Here is a 20,018-nt window from a genome sequence, read left to right on the forward strand (position 1 = left end):
TTCCTTTTACATTAGTGCCTACTTTCAACTCAAAAGCAATTAGGCACAATACAGGAGCATCATTTATCCGTAGCATGTTAAAGCTAATCCAGAAATATATAGTTTTATGTGCACTTGCAGTCTACGTTTGTGTCTGTATAGCAGAAAACCGCTGGAAGGTTCCAGTTGACAGATGGGGCTCGGTGATCCTTGGGTCATGTTCGCCACATTATTCTGACCTCTGTTTAGTTTCAGTACTGCTGTGCTGAAATCTAAAGCCTCTTAATTCACATTCAGCACTCAATGCTATGTAGTTACTTGGCAATGCTGAAATACTGGTTTGTTGAGCACTTTGGATGCAAGTGTGTCTAAATAAAACACTAGATAGAATTATGGCAGCATATATTGATTTCTTTTTTTTTTTGGACTTTAATAGTTGTGTTATACCTTGGTGGCACAGCTTGACATCTTTATTGATCTTCTACACAAGAAGTCTTTACGTTTTGCCGCTTTTTTTCATTAATCAAGAACTTGAAACTCTTTGTATTGATTGAGTAAATAATAGTTTTTGGTTCTGGTTCATTTGCAAAGCAAAGGGAAAGGAAAGGAAAGGAAAGGAAAGGAAAGGAAAGGAAAGGAAAGGAAAGGAAAGGAAAGGAAAGGAAAGGAAAGGAAAGGAAAGGAAAGGAAAGGAAAGGAAAGGAAAGGAAAGGAAAGGAAAGGAAAGGAAAGGAAAGGAAAGGAAAGGAAAGGAAAGGAAAGGAAACATAATTTCACTGAGACCCGACTTGTTTCCTGTCAAAACGTTGTCTTAACTGTGCTTTTGGGTCATGTGGTCGCTCACAGCACCAAGGCTACTGGACATTCCCTGTTGCTCACAAAAAAGATTATTTTTTTTTCTCTCCAGGGAAACAATTGTGATTGTGAAAAACAGTTGCTTCTCTGTTTACTGGTGTCTTTGTGAAATTATTAACGTTGGGATCTTGTTTTGGTTGATCTTTTTTTGTGATCATTCAAGAATAATAGGCAATGTTAAACTCATAGACGGTGTATGCTGAATGTCTATGTTTGAAAAGGATTTATTCCTTAAGGAAAGAAGACATACTTGTTTGAATTTGGACTGGATGGTGTGTGCACTCACCATTGCGCACACATTTATACACCAATACGTAGATCGGCAATTTGACCAGAGGCGCATCGAATGATGCCAAAGCTGGAATCGAACCTACAACCGTCCGATCGCAAGAGGACTACTCTACCCACACAGCCACAGTCGCCCCACTCAAAACTACAGAACTTTGAAATGGTATAGAAAGTCTGCTAAAAGGACAAACTCGTGTTTGCTAAATCCCTGTGGGAGTCACGTCGTGCCTCAGGGCAGAAGGAAACCTCCGACTGCTCACAGCCAACTTTGACACTGACGTCAGCTGACTGATTGTGTTTGATCTTCTTATCGCTTTTCAACAAGCTTAATTTATCTGTATAAAACAGTTCATCGCTCTAATGGCTGAACAACCTGTTTGTTATTGTTTCCAGACAAAGCGACCTACATTGGAGTTAAAGAAGCGTAACAATACATGCAGTACAGTCGCATTAAGGGACAAATGAAACGGATGACATAGATCCTGAGATTGGTAGCTTAGTGGCGAGAAACCGCCTTGACTTTTAGTTTTTTTTCTCATTATAACACAGTTCTTTAAGCGACCCTGTGTCGTTATAATTTACTGCACTCTCACAAACTGATGTCAGATCAGCCAGTAATAAAAAGATCTAACGGAGGAAGTCTGCACTCAACAGAAAGTTAATGCGGTAAAAAGTTTTGAAACAACATTAATTTTACTTCTTTGCAAACACCAGCTTTCAGGAGGCTGTCAGTCGAGTCTCAGTGAGCCACAGCTGCCCAGAAAGGTTGTGCATACATCTGAGTGGATCTAATCTCTCTTTTTTTTTTTTTTTCTTTGCAGAACACAATTGAGCTCAAGTGTTTATGTCACTTACAGGAAAGTGTGATTTTTTTACTGTATAAAACAATTAGGTGCTCTCCTCAGGCAGGGTGTTTATGTACATGTGGGTGTGTCTGTTCATGGTTTTTTTTTTTTTTGTGGTTAACATTTACAGAGTTGAGGAAATTCTGCATTCTGCAGGCTTTGATGTCACTAGAGTCGAATGCTGTGTATTTCCCACCATCGGTTTGTACCGCCAGCGGCCCTTTAGCACAGTTTTGTTTTGCCGTTTTCACTGTAACTCGTCACACCCTACTCTACGTCCTTTCACGCTGCCCGCAAACTATTTGGAGCTGTGTGACATGTTGTATAATGGCAAGTGTTAAACATCCTTGAAAGTTAAAAAAATAAAATAAACTTTTTACTACTTTTCAAACTAGTTCAGTCACAAGTTCTAACTCAAGCAGCTGTTAAATATGTTCGATTGTGATATGCTGCCGTTTTAGAAATGTGTATTTTTCTATTTACACACTGAAAGAGAAATCCCTATTGTTTTCTGCATCATTCATCACTGTGATTAATGGCTCTTCACTGTATTTTTGCCACTGCAACTTTGTCAGTGATCTGTCGAAACCTCCCTCGGAGCAACCGAAGTCGAACGCAGTCCAGTCTTGGACGGAAAGTCTGCCAGGGGAACTGAAACTCCCCCAGTTCTGTTCTCAGATGGCCGGAAGATTTCCACAGCCGTCCAGAGATTACTTCATCCTCCCTGTCTGAATGAAAACCCCCACATGAACTTGTCCGTTCCCAGATGAATTGTTGGCTGGGGTTTGAAATTGGAAATGGAGGACATGGGGGTGGGAAGTCTATGAACAACTGTTTGAATCATCGTTCAGATATGGACGTCACCACCCACTGCACCCCCCCCAAGCCCCCAGCCTTCCTCTGAGGAAAAACATGATGGTTTTAAAGCTGGGGTTTAACTAAGAAAAAGCCTTTACTCCTAAAACTATAAACCCTTGGCTGTGCCTTTGCAGAAGTGTTTATACGTTTTCAACGCCCCCCTCCCTCCGCCACATTGTATCAGGTCATTGGCATTTTTATGTGAACAGCAGAAACTAGTGTATAATTATGAAGTGCACAAAAAAAAGATGTCTGGTTTTTAATATTAGGAAAATACATTTGAAATGTGTGACCTTAGTTACTCGTACACCCCTCGATAAATCCAGTCCAAACATTTGTCTAAGCAGTTCAAATGTTTGTAACGTCTCCTCTGTTTAAATCCAGCTGTTCTGTGAAAACTTCAGAGGTTTTTTAGAGAGTTAGTGAACAAACAACAAAGAGAATTAGTCCACAGGAAAACCTTTAGTCAGGTTCATACTCCATAAACCTGGCTTTTATGGAAAAATGGAAAGACGAAACCAATTGTTGATGAGCTAAAATGTGATGTGATCGAAATGAATTATTATTATTTTTGCCTACATTTAAAGGGCAGTGTGTGGAGGAGAACTTACTCTGCACATTAATCTGACACACCATGAAACACGGAGGCGGCTTTATGCTGTGGGCGTGTTTCCTCCAGAAGTTAATGTAGGACAGGGTTAGAGGTTAGAGAAGGGTTGAAGGTTCACCTTCCACCTGGACAAAGACTCGATATGTACATCCAGAGCTGCAGTGGGACATTTTAGTAAAAGCATATTCATGTTTTAGGAATGGCTCAGTTAAAGTCCAGATCCAAAAACCGCTAATAAGGCTAAGCTTGAGCTATTTTTTATAGAAAAAAAAAAATTGGTTAAAATGTCAGACTCCATAAAATACCCCAAAAGTCTTGTTAATTTAATTTCTACAAAAGGTGGTGAACGACATTGTTTCCTAGGAGTTTCCTTGGAATTCCAATGCACACCGCACATTTGTGCAATATGGCAATATGCCATTGGCAATATGCACGCCGGCCATTGGCCGTAATGGCAATATCAATATCTGATATCAGTCCAGATTTGTACTTTTCCAGATTTCATTAGTAAAAAAAAACAAAAAACATTTCAAACCATTTATGGGTTCCACTATCGATTTACAACTTTGCGTTTGTTGGATAAAATTCCAGTAATTCTGCTTAAAGTTTGTGATTGTAGCTTGTGGAAAATGTGTTCATATTTTTAGTCACTCTAATACCAAAACACAAGGTTACATAATTCACCAAAAAATGTGAATGAACACGGTTGTAGATCCTGTTGCTCATAAGAGAAATGCTCTTTAATGTATAACCAGTCACTATAAATATTTTCTAGCTACTTGCATATCCTTTAACTAATGACCAGGTGTCATTAAATTGCCTTTGTGTCAGGATCAGTCATTTGCATTTCCTGTTAAGTGCTGTTTAGCCATGTTCTCGGCACAGCCTGCCCATTGTTTCTGCGTTTCTGCTCAGAGTCTCTATAAATAAGATCCTGTGGGTGACGTTAGTTCCTCCTCTCTCAGCCCTGTGTTTATGTGTGTATTTATATGTAAATGTGCATTCTGCGGCTGTTTGCACGTTTCGTCTCTCTTGTATTTTCACACACACACATCTCTCGGCTTTTTGTCATGTTGTGGCAGAAGGTGTTATTGGTGTTTAGCGTCCGTCTCTCCTGTGTAACAGTCCATAAATACAAACACCTCCGAGGAAGCAGAGGTATTGCTGCAGGGCAGCCGGCTGCTCAGAGCTTCGCAGAGTTTGAAAACAGTCCCGCGCTGAACAGTTAATGTTGATATTTTGATCCATGACATGTAAGATGTACGGATGACATTCGTTTTTGTTAGAAAAGCCTCGCGCTACATTGGACGACGGCGATCTAAAAACGAGTCTTATTTTTCACAAAGTGAAAGGGAGCCTCCGTTTATTACTCATTCATAATCCAGGCAGTCGGTTCTGTTAAAGGTTGCAGTGTGTGTTCGTGTGGCGTTATGTGGTGCAAGACACCTGTCAAATGAATGTGTGTGTGTGTATGTGTGTGTGTGTGTGTGTGCGTGCAGACAGCGGAACTGATTCAGTGAAGCAAGAGGAAATTGTGGGTGGCAGTCATGTCACTTGCTAATCTGCCTCCTTTAATTAGACAGCGCTCTGGGTCGGGGGGGATAAATGCTTATATATGTAAATAAAGGGAAACGTATAGACATGTATTAATGGTAATCAAAAATCCCCAAATCGCATTTGATCTTCTCCAGTAGGAACCCCCCCCCCTGAATAATCCAATGTAGCATCAGTAAGTGTCAGAAATTGAATTATAGCACAACATGGGCATGAATCTTATTATTTTTAGGCTTTTTAAACAAAGTCCAGGTTGTAACGGTCCAGCTCTCGTATGTCATAACAGGCAGAACAGTCTGTCATCAGATACCCCCACATTATTGAAAGTGTGCTAGATTTACTTTCCAACATTCAGATAATTTTTTTTCTTCACTTTTGAGTTGGAAAGACAGACACCCATGATACTACATGAGATGACTTTATGTGGTATCAACATTCTTAACAGACGAGTTCAAAACTTATGACTCAGTGCCTTCTTGTTAATTTCACATGAATGTGAGAGTGCTGGAGGGCTAGTCAGCTGATTTCTAATGTATCGGCCCCACATCAGTCTTCTGCTCTCTAATGTGCTTTGCTACCATTGATCTCATTTGTGTATATGTTTAGAAAGTGAGCATCAACTTTCCATTCCAGACTCTCTTGTCTGTTTTTTTTTTCTTTCAGGATATTAGGTCACGTTAGAGGGGTTCCTGGCTGTGAACCGGATCGGAAAAAAACACCAAATCTTTTCTGTAAACTATTACTGATAACCATTTGAGAAACATTTTTAAAGTACTTTATGTATTGGTAATAAATAGTTCTGCACATGCAGTGCTTTGTAACTCATTGTTTTCTGCAATGCTAAATTGCTAAATTAATTTAAAGTCATGTTTTATTGTGGTTTTTACGTTATTGTTTGAGACATTGCGTCACAAAGTGAGGGAAATTTGCTTGCTTACACTTCTTGCAGTCCAGGTTGTTCTTTGCGATATGCATATTGTGTGCAGTAATAACGAGGTAATGATTAATAACCGATACATTGAACAGCTCCATTAGATGTCCTAAGTGCACAAAGGAGCGTTTATGTAAATCTTTCCTCCCAACACCTGTTAGACTTTATGACCATCGCTGCTCCCAACAAACTGAATAAATTAACATCCCTGCCGCTATTTGTACAGTTTTTATATCGCTGTCAGAAGTATTTAGTGTTTTTTTTTTTTTTTTATGTGCAAATATTCAAATATCATACTTGGCATACCTGAGAATGCTGTTTTTATTAACTCTGTTTTTCTTATGTTGTAAATTTGCCCTTACCATACAATCTTTTACTTCATATTTTTGTTGATATAGTTTAGCTTGAGATGCTCATCAGATATGGGTTAATATCGGTATTAAAAGCTGATGTTTGTTTCCATCATGTTGCCGTTTGTGTTTTCTGGCACAGGAAGTGAAGGGTTTGGCCATGTTGTATTTATTTGGGCATGCGGCAGTGAAGCAGTGCAGGATTGTGGGGTGTTTACCTAAAGCAGAGCAGCAAAGTCAGGAGTCGAAAGGCTAGGAAAATAATATTGGCAACTATCAGTTATTGGCCGTAATATCAATATCTGATATCAGTCCAGATTTGTACTTTTCCAGTGCTGATTTAGTCTCCAGAAATATTGATCCAAATTAGCAATGGATATTGATCACTGGGTTTATAAAAAAAAAAAAAAAAACATTCATTCCTGAAATGGTTTTAGTTAGTTTTGTTTGTTGGTGTAACTGGGATCGATGCTGCGTCTCTCCCCTCTGTGGCCTTGTATGGTCAGCTGTGAGCGGATCAGCCCTCTTTCTGAGCTGGCCTCAGGTCAGAGGTCAGTAGCTGCAGTTGAAAAGAGGAGCCAGAGGTCACTGCTGCGCCACCTCATATGAGCTCAGAAAGAGTCACTGCACCGATCAGACATTTTTGAAGCCAGTTTGGCAGATAGATCAGTAGATGCACATACCAATCCGCTGGATTCAGTATTAGGCGGTTTTCTTGTGATCGGGTCGTGAAAAAACTGTTTTCATTAAATGCATCAAAACTAGACTAGACTTCTGCCATATTTTTTATCTTAAATTGCAACATCAACCAGCATATACCTTAATTCAATTTTTTGAGCTTTAATGCATGAAATAATCTTGTTCTTTCATTTTTGCAGGAAAAAGAAAAAACTAACCTGTATTGAGAGAATATTTCCCCTATGTCATAGTGCTTATGAAGAGGAAAATTAGGAATCTCTGTTGGCCAGGAAAAGCCTATTAACGCATTTCCAGTTCATTATCTGGTCATTACATATGTGTTACTGAGAAATGTGACCCTCCACTACTAGTTTGGCAGGAAATGTTAAGCAGGGTCAGGCTGACATACTGACACACATCTGACACAGAAAAGGCTTGTACGCCACCATCCTTTTGCCCTGCGTCAGCATTCATTCCTCTTGGTTTGTTGCACCTTTAACCTGTACCAGCTGCGTACACACACTCACGCACTCCGGTTTTGCTGCAGCTCGGGGGGGGAATTAGTTGGCCACCGAACGAGCTCTCTTGGCCAGTTGGCCTTCACCGTCAGCTCGGTCCTTTTCCAATCAGCACATTCCTCGTTGTCCAGACAGGCACAGGGAGACGGTTTTTTGGCAGCGCGCTCACTGGGTGGGGTAATGTTCATATCCTGTCCCCTGACCTCAGATTACACACACGTACAGTTACTGTACTGTTTTGCTCGTTCTCGCACTCGAAACACCACATTCTTACTCTTAACGCGCACAGCTTTTTCCTTCTGTTCGGAATCAGCTGTTACAGTCAGTCTTTCAGCCCAGAGTCCTTCAGTTTCCTTTCCTCTCGCATTCAGCTGCAGAGCCAGTGCCAATCCGTGCCTGTTGTTGTGCCCCACCAACAAAGACTCTCTTCTGTCAGCGTTAATGACTGTCCTCCCCCCCGTCTTTCCATCTATCCTTCTTTTTTTTTTTTTTTTCTCCCCCAATGATGCCGCTTGAGCTACAGATCTGGGCTTGGTTTGACCCTCGTCTCGAACAACAGTGATGCTCCAGTCTATGATCAATATGCTGCTAATAGATGGCTCATTCTCTGGATGTGTTTGAACACGCAGCCAGCCTCTAGCATGGTTAAAACTTTAGGAACCCACACTTTTGTTGGCGTGTTTTCCTCCTAAGTTTGTGCACTCAAGGGTAAACACCAAACTGAATGCCAGTCTCCCTTTTTAAACTTTTTTTTCTTTAAAAAGAGAACGACAAAGAGCCAAGCACTGAATTGCTCACTCCCTCTCCCTCTCTGAAACGGTCTGCCTTTTTTTTGTTCTTTTTTTTTTCTTCCACAACAGTAACTCCCTCTTCCTCCATTTCTTATAATTTCAGTATTGTGAAACTTTTAAGAGAGAATCTGAAGTTACAGGATAACTCAGACCTACCTCATACTGGGAATCTACGTGCTCCGCTCAAGAGGCATTTCCTTGATGATTTTAACGTTTCTCCAGACAAATCCTGAACTTTTGTTCATAGTAACATGAAAACTTTGGTAATAAACACTGTGTGGAGACTCTCCACAGAGCCCTGATAGATCCCACCTCCCTGCATTCTGTCTGCTGAACTCTGGCACTCTACACTCTTATTTTCTTTCCATTGTTGTTTCAAACACTCGAGGCTACATTTCTTTCCCCACCCGTGGCCCTTAGCATGTGTTTATCACCCACACTCACACAAGCTAGCTTTGACTTGGTAGATATGTGGTTCTGGAGACTGGTGAGAAAAATCTTTCCCCTCTCAGCAGGCGGATGAGGGTCTCTAGTCATTGTGGAGTAGGTGTCAGAGGATTGGGACACCTTGTATAGCTAAAGACAAAAGGAGGAGAACAGCAGTGTAGGGATTGGAGGATTGGGATTGTTTGTCTGTCCTAGAGGGGTTTGTGTTGGTTAACAGGGCAGGGCGTGTTTGCCTGCATGTTTGCTGCACAAGCAAGCTGTGTGTTTTGGGGTACCAGAGAGGTGGACTCTGTCATGCCTCTCTTGCTGTCTACCAGATTGAGTCAGCTGTGAGAATCTTGCACAGTCCAAGGCCGAATGAGGGAGGAGAGAGTGCTGGAAGAGATAAATGACCAAATTGGTTTGTGATACTCCCTCACATGCACTAATTTTGTGGCGGAGATGCACAATCGAGAAATTTCGGATGATATCCAAAAAACGACTCACATAGAGGAACAGCATTATAGAACTTGAGGTCTCTTGTTACAATTTTTAACCATTTATATTAGGAGGAAAGCCATGTCGTGTGTGTATGAGAGAGAGAAACCAGTTGCTGCCGTATATTAAGGCAAACTGGTTAGAGTTGACATTTTAGGTCATCTTTAGCATGACTCGGTGGAAGCTTTGCATAGAGTTCCTTATTAGTTAACTACCTTGTTTTATATATCATATTTTGTTTTTATGTTTTCCATTCGACTAAATAAGTTGTCTTATATTAGCGATTAGCACGATCAGTGTTACTGTACATCAGCTTATAATCTTTCTGTTTGAAGACTCAAGAGAATGCAGACCCTTTCTTTACCTCTTGAAGTTTCCAAAAGGCTGCCAACGAATAGATGACCATTTAAGATCTTATGGTGATATTATTGACATCTCTACACAGTTTATTTCCCAATCATCTGTGTTGCCGGATTTTTTGTTGTTGTTGTGATTCTTCACACCCGGGTTTGGGTCAGAGGGAAGGTAAAAGGTACCGCCATATTGTAGTCCCAACTTCTCCGACTACTTTAGCTGGAACGCTGTTAACTTGGGTGAGATGTCATTCCCAACTCCGGATTTTGACTTCCAATTTAACTGGAAGGCATCATAAATCCAGCATGTTCCATGACAAAGAGGCTGATAGTTTAAAGAGAAAACAGCATCGTTTTGCTGTACTTTGAGTCTTGCCGTCTCTCCAGCTGGAAGACTAAGTTTACCAGCCAACATTTTGAAGTATTTTCTTGCATCCTGTAAGAGCTGAAGACAGCTAACTCTTGGCATAGAAGGGTGTTGTTATAAACATAACCAGGTGGGTCTTGGATTATTAAGACTAAATCTGGTTAAGATCAGATTTAGTCATTTCTCCTTTTGGGCCAATGACGCTTTCTCAGTGTCTAGGTTTTGCTCCGTTTTCTCCAAGTCTCCCGGGTCTGTCATCGTTCTCGTCTACCTTCTGGAATCACGGTTGGGTTTCGTTGCCTGGAGGAGCTGATCATTTTCTTATCATGTTTGTTCATAGCGGCTAATGGAGAGCCTCACAATGGTGTTATCTCTTTGTGTAGCTGTAATTAGACTTAGCTGGCAACATGTGGAGTTCAGAAGATTTGCTTCAAAGAGGATTAATAAAATGACTCAGCTGCTTGAATGTGTTAGCTAAAGCAAAATCGCTGTGTGTGTGTATGTGTGTGTGTGTCAGAGGAGTGGCCTGTGTGCGCAGTTGTCTGGTGTTTGCGTGATGATTATGACTAACATGACGGTGTGATGTTGCTGTCCTCTCTCCTAGGTGACATCACACAGAAGGGCTATGAAAAGAAAAGAGCCAAGTTGCTGGCCTCCTACATCCCTCAGCTGCCAAGTAAGACCGGTTCTTCATTCTTTCTCTGCGATTATTCCTCATGTTAGATCTGAGATGTCCTTCCTCTAAAGTCTTGTTATGACCTCTTTGCTATTTTTGAGGCAAAAACTTTATGTAACTGCATCAAAGTGAACTCATCAAGTACTCATTTCCCCAAATTGAAAGGTTAAAACATTACGGTAGTTTACTTAAAACGTGACGTATGTTTTACGTAAAGCAACCTGTTTTGTTTTTCATGCTGAGTTGATTTATAAAACAATAATCTTTTTTTGTGTCTTTTAAGTATGTTCTCCTTTAGTCCAAAGGAATTTCTGGGTTTCTGTGGCCCTCTAGTGTCCAAAAGTGAAGCTGCGTTTTTAATATGAACATCAGGCAGCCTAAGAAGAGCAGGAAGCTCTTCAGTCAAATCAGCATTTCTTTTTGTCTTTGTTTCTACTAAATGAAGTTTCTCTAGGGACTCAAAACAAAACAAGTTTATAAAGTTTTTATAAGCATGTAGATTTATTTGTAAGTTGTGGTTAAAAAAGACAGTTTTTTCAACAAAGAAACACACCACATCAAGGAAGAAAAACCCACATAGTTTGCTTCCTGGTGACTTTGTTTTGCTTCTCTGTACTATTGATTTCATTCAGATGTGGAAATTGTTTGCAGATGTCACATGATGATACATAGAAAAGCCAGAATTTTATGTTTTAAAACACTGCTCATTCTTATGCCGGTTATTAAAAGCCGCTGTGGAGTCCATGATATGTGTCACAGACCGCCGCCCTAATCATGCTGCCATTGTTGATGGTTCACAACATTTTAGCCACTTATCTCAAGTTGGTTTTTATCATAGTTTCCTTACGCTACAGTGAGACTTGCTTATACGAGTCTCACTGTACGAAATCCGATCTGCTGAATGTCTTTTATTAGCTGCTGCTCAAAAGGGTGTCGTTTCCTCAGGACGAATTGCACCACATTAGCAGTAGCATGGAAAAAATTTCCTTTTTTGATGCTTCATTGTAAGCTATCTCATGTTTAAAAAGAAACACTGAACTCGCTTTTGTTTTTAGTTCATCCTTGGCCTCATTTAGCTCTTGCTGCCACCTCATTCTTGCTGAATATTCATGCCCAAAGGCAACGGGAAGACCTATATGAATCTAAATTTGAGTGCTCTAGTGCTTGAAGCATATTTCTTAAAGTGACCGTTGCGTTCTGTTGTGTGGTTTTACAGTACGAGTTTAATGTCAGTGCAAATAATAGAAAGCCTTGTTTGCCTGAGAATTAACTTTGTTTTGCACAAGATGTCTCTCAAGAATTATTTTATTCTCAAACTATACAGTCTATATTGCATCTACTCCATTTAAGTATAAACTGCATCGCTATCGATGCTGTGTTTTTGTTGCTTACATGTTGCCATGGTATTATGCAAAGTGGGTGTGCATCCTGTCTGTGTGCTGCAAGGGTGACTTCATTCATTTGCCTTTCGTACTTTTGCAGATTTTGTTTTGTTGTTTTTTTTCACATGGCTTTTTTAGTTCGCAAATGTTCAATTTTAGGGTCTGGAGCAAGAAAATATTTTATATTTAAATTCTTAAATGTAATTTAAGTCTTAAATATACCCAGATGTTCAATACCAGGTCTAAAATTAAGTGTTAAATTTGTAATTTTCTAATACTGGTATATTAAAAAAATTACCATACATAAATCTAGGTAATAAAACCAATTTAAACAAATGAAAGTAAATTATTTCAATACATTTCTAATAAAATACATGAAATAATATAAATACAAATAAATTAACACAAAAAGGCATTCGAGTGACATGCTGAAAACTGTTATATTTAACATACTTTTAACTTTTATCAAACAAATCTATAATCAAGTTTCTTTGATCTAAATGTTTAAGTCCCTTTGCCTATGAGCTTTTATTCACAGTTTATTTAGGCCTTTTATTTAAATGAAAGTATCTTCAAAAACCACCAGAAGTCCTACTTACAAAAAATAGCCTATATTTCACTTAAATATATTTAATATATATTAAATATATTAAATATATTTGTTGTACTTTTCCCCAAACTGCTCATATGTTTGGGGAAGGAAATATTTGACTATACTTGATAAATGTAACGTGTTATTAGTCAAAGGTCATTCAGAGTTGTTTTAGTTTAATCAGGGCTCATGATGATCGGTCTCAAGTCATTTGGTTCAATTTTTATTTCTATTTATTTTTAAAAATAATTATTTATGTCCATAATTCACAAGAATCAAGAGAAATAAATCCTTCACTCTCTCATATTTACTTACTTACCTATGTTTTCTAGAAGCGGACCTTTCTCTGCCAGACGTCCAGCCTTCCCCAAGCCACAGTGCCAACCCCAGCCCAAGTCCTGAGGCCCCGGGCCCCTCCACCTCCTCAGCCTCTAGACACCATCGTGCACATCGCAGTGGAGGGGCCAGAGATGAGCGCTACAGATCAGGTGCAAAGCTCACTACTGTTGCCTCGCAAACTCTGCAAAACACCGTCAAGCACAATTGAGGCCGTTAATGCACCGTTTTGTCTTAATGTCTCGCTCTGTGTATTCTCTCTGCTTAGACATCCACACAGAAGCTGTGCAGGCGGCTCTGGCTAAACACAGAGAGGAGAAGATGGCGCTGCCCATGCCGACCAAGAGACGCTCATACTTCGTCCAGTCTCCCATAGATAACTGCACACCTCCAGGTAAGATTAAATGCCTCTTTGTTTGGATGTAGCAGCTTAAAAAAATACGTTGGCTGATTAGCCAGTTAGACCACAGATGAACAAAAATGTAAGCGCGAGGAGCTAAAAGGAACACAAAGTCAGATATTTGGGATTACTGACCAGACGGATGTGTTAACCCACAGGATGCTACTACTTTTAAGGAACTCGTGAACTCAACTTATTCTGAAGTAAGATTCAAACTGAGATGATGGATTACTGGAGAAGCGCTGGGCCTACAGCTTCAGCAGTGTGTGTTTAGGTGAATGAGGGTAGGTGAGACTCCATAAGCACCAAGAAAGAAGCCTCATTCGTTGGGCAACAAAGCTATATAAGAAGTTAACATGATTTATAGTGAAAATTAAGAAGAAACAAAACACTTAAGCAACAGTCAGAAATACCTGATATATTTGACCAGTTGCCTCACCCCAATTCCTGATCCTTTAACTTTATTTTATATCTATCCTTTGTGAAAGAGTGAGCAGAAGGAAGCCATTGTTGAAATTAGGAAATCCTATTTTCAGTTTTATTAGAGCCTTGCTGAAGATGCAGGAATGCATGCAATGACTTGCTCTGGTCACATGAAACAACTTCAAATTTTTTGATCTACATGCAAAATGACACATGTGGTGGAAAAACAACACATCGCAGTGAAAACACAGTTCCTGCTGGACTTTGGAGGAAATGGATGGAGCCAAATATGGAGCTGTAAGAAAATCTGTTGGGGTACGGACAAGACTAGTGACTGGGGTTCAGGACAAACGTAAACATTCATAACTACATTGGAGTGGTTCAGATCCGAGCATGTTCATGAGTTAGGAAGGCCCGGCAAGCCCAGGTATTAATCCAGTTAAGATCCTGTGGCAAGGCTTAAAAATAAATGTTATCTATCCAGTCAAAGTTTGAGCCACCTTGTAAAGAAGAACGGACAGAGGTTTTCATCTCTAGATGCACAAAGCTGATAGGCTTGTATGTAAAATGGTGGTTCTGCAAATGATTTACTTGGGCAAGCTGAACAGAGATACAAACAATGCAGATTTTTTGTAAAAAAAAGAAAAGAAAAAAAAGTCAAAAACAACCATTAAAAGAGAATCTAAAAATAAAAGACTGCAGTTTTTTTATCTAATTTTTCTTGTTCTCAGATACATCCTCTGCATCAGAGGATGAAGGCTCGCTGCGCAGAAAGGCGGCTCTCAGCGCCGTGCTCGCCCAGACCCTCCAGAGCCCCGATTACTGGATCAATCGCTCCGTCCAAAGCTCTTCCACTTCCTCGTCTGCTTCCTCCACCCTCTCCCATGGAGAGCCCAAGACTCAGCCTCAGCCCCAGCTTCAGCCCGGGGCTTCGGTGCTGGCCGACGTCCTGGCCCACACGCGCATAGGTACACCTCAGCCGCGGAGACGGCGACGATTTCATGGTTAAAAAACGTTTGATCAGGTTTCGTCAGTGATGCTTTCCGTGATCTCCACCGATAGAAAACAGCGTCCCCCCAGACGTGACCTCCTCCACTCCACAGGAGAGAGGATCCAGAGTGGACCTTCCTCCAGCCATCAGGGGCATGAGCCGCGGTCAGAGCCGCTCCAGCATGCTGGATACAGCTGACGGTACACTCACACATGCCAGGATCTGTACGAAATGCCCGTCAAGGGACTCGAATGGGGTCAAATCCGGAACCTGGGTTTACTGTCGTCTGGTTCTTCTTTTAATTTGTGGGATTTGCTATTGGTGGGATTTGTTATTGTCATGTTGTAATTGTAATAGAGGAGTGATTTCTTCCTGTAATACTTTGACAAAGTGGTTCTAAATGAATGTAAAAAAAAAAAAAAAGATCTAAACTCGGAGGCAAAATGATTTCACAGTGTGGTGAATGGTGCTAATGACAGATGTTTTGTGTTCTTTCTTTTGGGTCCATTAATCCTGTCCCTGTCTTGCCTTTGATTTAAAAAAAGGAAAAAGAAAAGGTAATATACAACAAACCCGGGGAAGGGGAGGGATGCTGACGAGGCCCCGACCAGCTTGCTTTCCAGCATCTTTTTCCATGTTTGTCTGGTGTCTTAGGTTTAGAAGTAGAGAACTTCCTGTATTTGGTTTCTCCTAAAAAAAATTTTAAAAAAAAAATCGTCCAATCTCTATGTCTCCTTCTTCCCTTTCGAATCCTTCCTGCTGCTGATTCTGACGCTGACTGTGCTAGATCGTAGCGTTCTGCCTGCGTGAGAGATAAAGTAGATGGGGCAGAACTGCATGCTTGTTTCCATCCCCGGCTGTTTGCCTGGGTTCCTGACTGATTCTTGGTGTCTATACAGGCGTGCCGGTCAGCAGCCGGGTGTCCACCAAGATCCAGCAGCTGTTGAACACTCTTAAACGGCCCAAACGGCCGCCGCTCAGCGAATTCTTCCTCGACGACTCAGAGGAAATAGTTGAAGGTGAGTCCAGTCAGGGAACAGAGGAACATTGCTTGGATTGTCAAAGTTGGTTTTAAAAAAGTGTACAATTTGTTGGAGGTGTCGTTCTGTTCTGAATGTCTTAAGTTTTAAGTCAAGCATGAACACGGTGAATGTTCATGCCGAGCTAATAAACACGTCTTTAGCTGGTAGTTGGCACATATTCATTTTAATAAATGTTTTCTTACTATTCTCCCCTCCTTCATGTCCAGTTCCAAGGCCAGATCCCAACACCCCGAAGCCCGAGGGGCGTCAAATCATCCCAGTGAAGGGAGAGCCTCTTGGAGTGGTCAGCAACTGGCCTCCCGCCCTGCAGGCCGCCTTGGCCCGATGGGGGGCCACGCAGGCCAAGAGCCCTGCCCTCACTGCCCTGGACATCACTGGCAAACCCCTCTATACACTCACATATGGTGAGTGTTGACTATAGAAACTTTAAGTTATTTATTTGTTCAATTTTTCTCCCCAAACCCACGTTGGCGTGTTTTTTTTTGTCAACTTTATCCAAATTTGATATTTATTGCTTGTATATAAACTGGTTGTTTGTCGATTTACCTTAACGCAATGGTAAAAAATATATATATATATATTTGAAGGAGTATAAAGACTTGTGCACCTACAGTGCAGTTCATGCAGTGTGCAGCTACGGCGCCTTTTTCACTTTCTCCAATAATAAAAGGGCATTCTCCCTCAGGCAAACTATGGAGTCGCAGTTTAAAGCTGGCTTATACTCTGCTGAACAAACTGGGGACGAAGACTGAGCCTGTCCTACAAACTGGTGATCGGGTAAGAGTTGATCAGAGACTCATCTGTACTGTGTTGAAGTCTATAAGGAGCATAGAAATGAGACATTTTTCTGGCTCCCAGGTGGCGCTGGTGTATCCAAACAGCGACCCTGCGATGTTCTGGGTGGCTTTCTACGGCTGCCTGCTAGCTGAGGTCATTCCTGTCCCCATCGAGGTGCCACTGTCACGTCAGGTAACTATTTATGCAGATGCTTAAATAAACTACCCTCAAGAGCCGTAGTTATTTTAGATGTGTCGAGTCCCTCAGTTTAGCAGTATGTGCGTCTGAAAATGTTTTTTTCATTCCCTGTGTAGGACGCAGGCAGCCAGCAGATTGGCTTCCTGTTGGGCAGCTGTGGTGTGAGTTTGGCGCTGACCAGTGAGGTGTGCCTCAAAGGGCTGCCCAAGACCCCGAATGGGGAGATCGTCCAGTTCAAAGGTCAGCAAGCTCAAAATTCGAAAGTCGTAATTGTCCGATTAAGACTTCAACGATACACACTTTAACTTTTCTTTCTATCAGCAAGTGCTTTATTTTCTGACGCTCGTTTTTTGGGATGTTTTTCCCAGGATGGCCGAGAATGAAATGGGTCGTCACCGACACAAAGTACCTGACCAAACCATCCAAAGACTGGCAGCCTCACATTCCCACCGCCAACACGGACACAGCCTACATAGAGGTGATCTAAGAGCAGGAAAACGGCTTAATTCTGCTTAATTAAGACCATCACTTAAAAGTTGTGGTTAACTGGTGCTGACATTTGTTCACCTGTTTCCTTCTGTGACAGTATAAAGCGAGTAAGGAGGGAACGGTGATGGGAGTTGCCGTTTCCAAGATCGCCATGCTGACACACTGTCAAGCCCTGACTCAGGCCTGTAACTACTGTGAAGGTTAGAACTGCAACATGTGAAAATTCACTCTCTCCTGCTTTTTTAAAATTTATTTATTTATTTATTTGTATCACCATCAAAATCTGAAGCTAAAACATGACTTTTCCAACACAGGGGAGACGCTGGTCAACGTGTTGGACTGCAAGAAGGACATGGGCATGTGGCACGGCGTCCTAACGGTGAGGCTGGTGCATCTGGGATGTTTTTCACCTTCGCAGTGGGACAAATAATAAAAACTGACGGTGTGCGTTTGTTTTGTCTTGCAGAGTGTTATGAACAGAATTCACACCATCACTGTGCCGTATGCCGTCATGAAAGCCTGTCCCATGTCCTGGGTGCAGAGGGTGCACATCCACAAAGGTTCAGAGTGTTTTTTTAGTTCATACTTTCAGTGTCGGCTTTCATGTTTGTTCAGTTTTGTAGTTTTTATGCATCTTTTTAAAGCGATTTGGATGTAATGGTTTCAAAATCGACAAATATTGAGTGTGGCGGTGGCATAGGGGTAAAGCATGCGACCTGTTGACCTTTGCTGAGTGTCTTTCCACTCCCTCATTACCTATTTTCCTGTCCACTCACTGTCAAATAAAGGCCACTAGGGCCAAGAAAACCTTGCCTGACAAATATTTGCCTAATTGCTCACAGGTTTATTATTTTTACTCCTTCTGTCTTCATCTTGTAGCACGTGTTGCCTTGGTGAAGTGCAGGGACCTTCACTGGGCCATGATGGCCCACAAGGATCAGAAAGACATCAACCTGTCTTCTATACGAATGCTAATAGTGGCTGACGGGGCAAATCCATGTGAGTGACTTCCCCTGAGTGCAGTCTCTTTGTAGCAATTCAAAATCAGCAACGTGGCAGTTTCAGGCGATGTTTTGTTGATGCTGTCCCCCGTCGTTCGCTGTCAGGGTCCGTCTCGTCGTGCGATGCCTTCCTGAATGTGTTCCAGTCTCACGGCCTGAGGCCGGAGGTCATCTGTCCGTGTGCCACGTCCCCCGAGGCTCTGACCGTGGCCATACGCAGGTACGAACATCAACGTGCTGAATCTGATCCGGTAGCCCTAAAAAGATCAAATTATTCTTCAAAAGTTGCCGGACGAATAACTATTATCACTGCGTGAATGGAGTTACTTCAAAAATATGTTTGAAAGTAGACTTGCTTAGTTTTGAGATCATCTGAGATTAATCTTGGCTTAATTTTGGAGAAAGCATCCAGTGAAACATTTCGAGTATGTGTTCTATGCATCATTTTTATTTCCTTTTTTTATTCCCATCTTCTCTGTAGACCTGGCGCCCGTGGAGCTCCTCTCCCAGCCAGGGCCATCCTGTCCATGGGTGGGCTGAGCCACGGCGTCATCAGGGTCAACACGGAGGACAAGAACTCGGCTCTGACTGTGCAAGACGTCGGCCACATTATGCCCGGAGGTGAACCCCTGAGGCTGGATTTTACTCTGCGTTTTAACCATTTTCTTTCTCGCACACGTAGATTCTAAACATATTCAATCCCAACATTGGCATTGTGTCGTCTGTTCCAGCTTTGATGTGCATAGTGAAGCCAGACGGGTCGCCGCAGCTGTGCAAGACGGATGAGATTGGAGAGATAGTGATCAACTCTCGGGCTGGAGGAACGATGTACTACGGCCTTCCTGGTGTCACCAAGAACACATTTGAGGTCTTTCAGAGTCCAATGTTTATTTTTGCTTATAAACTTGTTGCCTCTGTATTTTATTCTTAAAACATCCAGCATGTCAGTCTTCAGTTTTCTTACCAAAGAGCAGATCACAGGTGGATGTAAATTATAAAAAATGAGGCTGTGATCAGTGCTAAACTAACAAATGTCATTGCAAATATTGTCTTGCTAAAATCAGCAATTTAAAAGAGTCACAGACATCATGAGCTCATTAGACTAATATATGATGTGTAACATATTAACAAGAAGCATTCTACAAGTATTTTCTCCATCTTTTAATAGTTACTTTATTACTTTTACTGTACTCAAATGTTAACTCTAGAGTCTTTCTGGCGTTTTCTCTGCAGGTTATCCCCGTCAACCAGGCCGGAGCACCCATAGGAGAAATCCCCTTCGCTCGGACTGGTTTACTGGGATTTGTGGGACCGGTAAGGAGCAGGAGTTTCTCTGTTGGAGGGAAAGAAAAGCTTTTAAATGTCTCAAAGTAAAAGAAAAGAAAAAAAAAAAGATTTTTAATTGCAGCGAGAGTCACACCAATAAAAACTAAAGATCCCCACCTCCTCCATTCACTTTTAAAAGAAACCAGACATTTCTCTAAGCTTGATGAGGATATGAAGTTGATTAGCAGAAGTAGACAGGGATCTGCTGAAGAGGCGGAGTGTAAATAACATAATATCATTTGATTTGAAGTAACCTTGTTCTAAATGTCTCATTTATGTCATTGTTACTACAGAGACGTTATATTATCTACTGTTTTCAAAGGACGTTATGGCAAATATGGTCAGATAGGACAACTTGTTGTTACATTCTTTCCCATTATACATAAAATAGTACTGCAATTCCCTGTTTATCGCACTAGATCCAAGTGCTAATCTGTGTTTTTGGGAAGTAATTGGACTTAGTTTCGCACCTTCTCACTCATT

The 20,018-nt window shown here is 41.3% G+C and overlaps 1 protein-coding gene across 2 annotated transcripts in view; it reads left to right on the forward strand.

Moving 5' to 3' along the window:
• The window catches only part of dip2ba (DIP2 acetate--CoA ligase B (putative)a), a 49,142-nt gene that overhangs the window by 14,566 nt on the left and 14,558 nt on the right, over positions 1 to 20,018 (forward strand). For both annotated transcript variants that reach the window (XM_081608977.1, XM_081608978.1), the window contains exons 2-20: positions 10,506 to 10,577; positions 12,884 to 13,039; positions 13,156 to 13,281; positions 14,442 to 14,678; positions 14,773 to 14,901; positions 15,601 to 15,720; positions 15,951 to 16,148; positions 16,430 to 16,521; positions 16,603 to 16,713; positions 16,836 to 16,959; positions 17,088 to 17,197; positions 17,306 to 17,408; positions 17,523 to 17,587; positions 17,675 to 17,768; positions 18,088 to 18,207; positions 18,315 to 18,429; positions 18,691 to 18,830; positions 18,941 to 19,077; positions 19,443 to 19,523. In XM_081608977.1, the coding sequence (XP_081465103.1) occupies positions 10,506 to 10,577; positions 12,884 to 13,039; positions 13,156 to 13,281; positions 14,442 to 14,678; positions 14,773 to 14,901; positions 15,601 to 15,720; positions 15,951 to 16,148; positions 16,430 to 16,521; positions 16,603 to 16,713; positions 16,836 to 16,959; positions 17,088 to 17,197; positions 17,306 to 17,408; positions 17,523 to 17,587; positions 17,675 to 17,768; positions 18,088 to 18,207; positions 18,315 to 18,429; positions 18,691 to 18,830; positions 18,941 to 19,077; positions 19,443 to 19,523 (2,330 nt within the window). The remainder of the gene's footprint in view (positions 1 to 10,505; positions 10,578 to 12,883; positions 13,040 to 13,155; positions 13,282 to 14,441; positions 14,679 to 14,772; positions 14,902 to 15,600; positions 15,721 to 15,950; positions 16,149 to 16,429; positions 16,522 to 16,602; positions 16,714 to 16,835; positions 16,960 to 17,087; positions 17,198 to 17,305; positions 17,409 to 17,522; positions 17,588 to 17,674; positions 17,769 to 18,087; positions 18,208 to 18,314; positions 18,430 to 18,690; positions 18,831 to 18,940; positions 19,078 to 19,442; positions 19,524 to 20,018) is intronic.

The sequence above is a fragment of the Poecilia reticulata genome, chromosome 7 (genome assembly GCF_904066995.2).
Source record: "Poecilia reticulata chromosome 7, P_reticulata-male-v2, whole genome shotgun sequence".
NCBI classification, from domain to species: domain Eukaryota; kingdom Metazoa; phylum Chordata; class Actinopteri; order Cyprinodontiformes; family Poeciliidae; genus Poecilia; species Poecilia reticulata.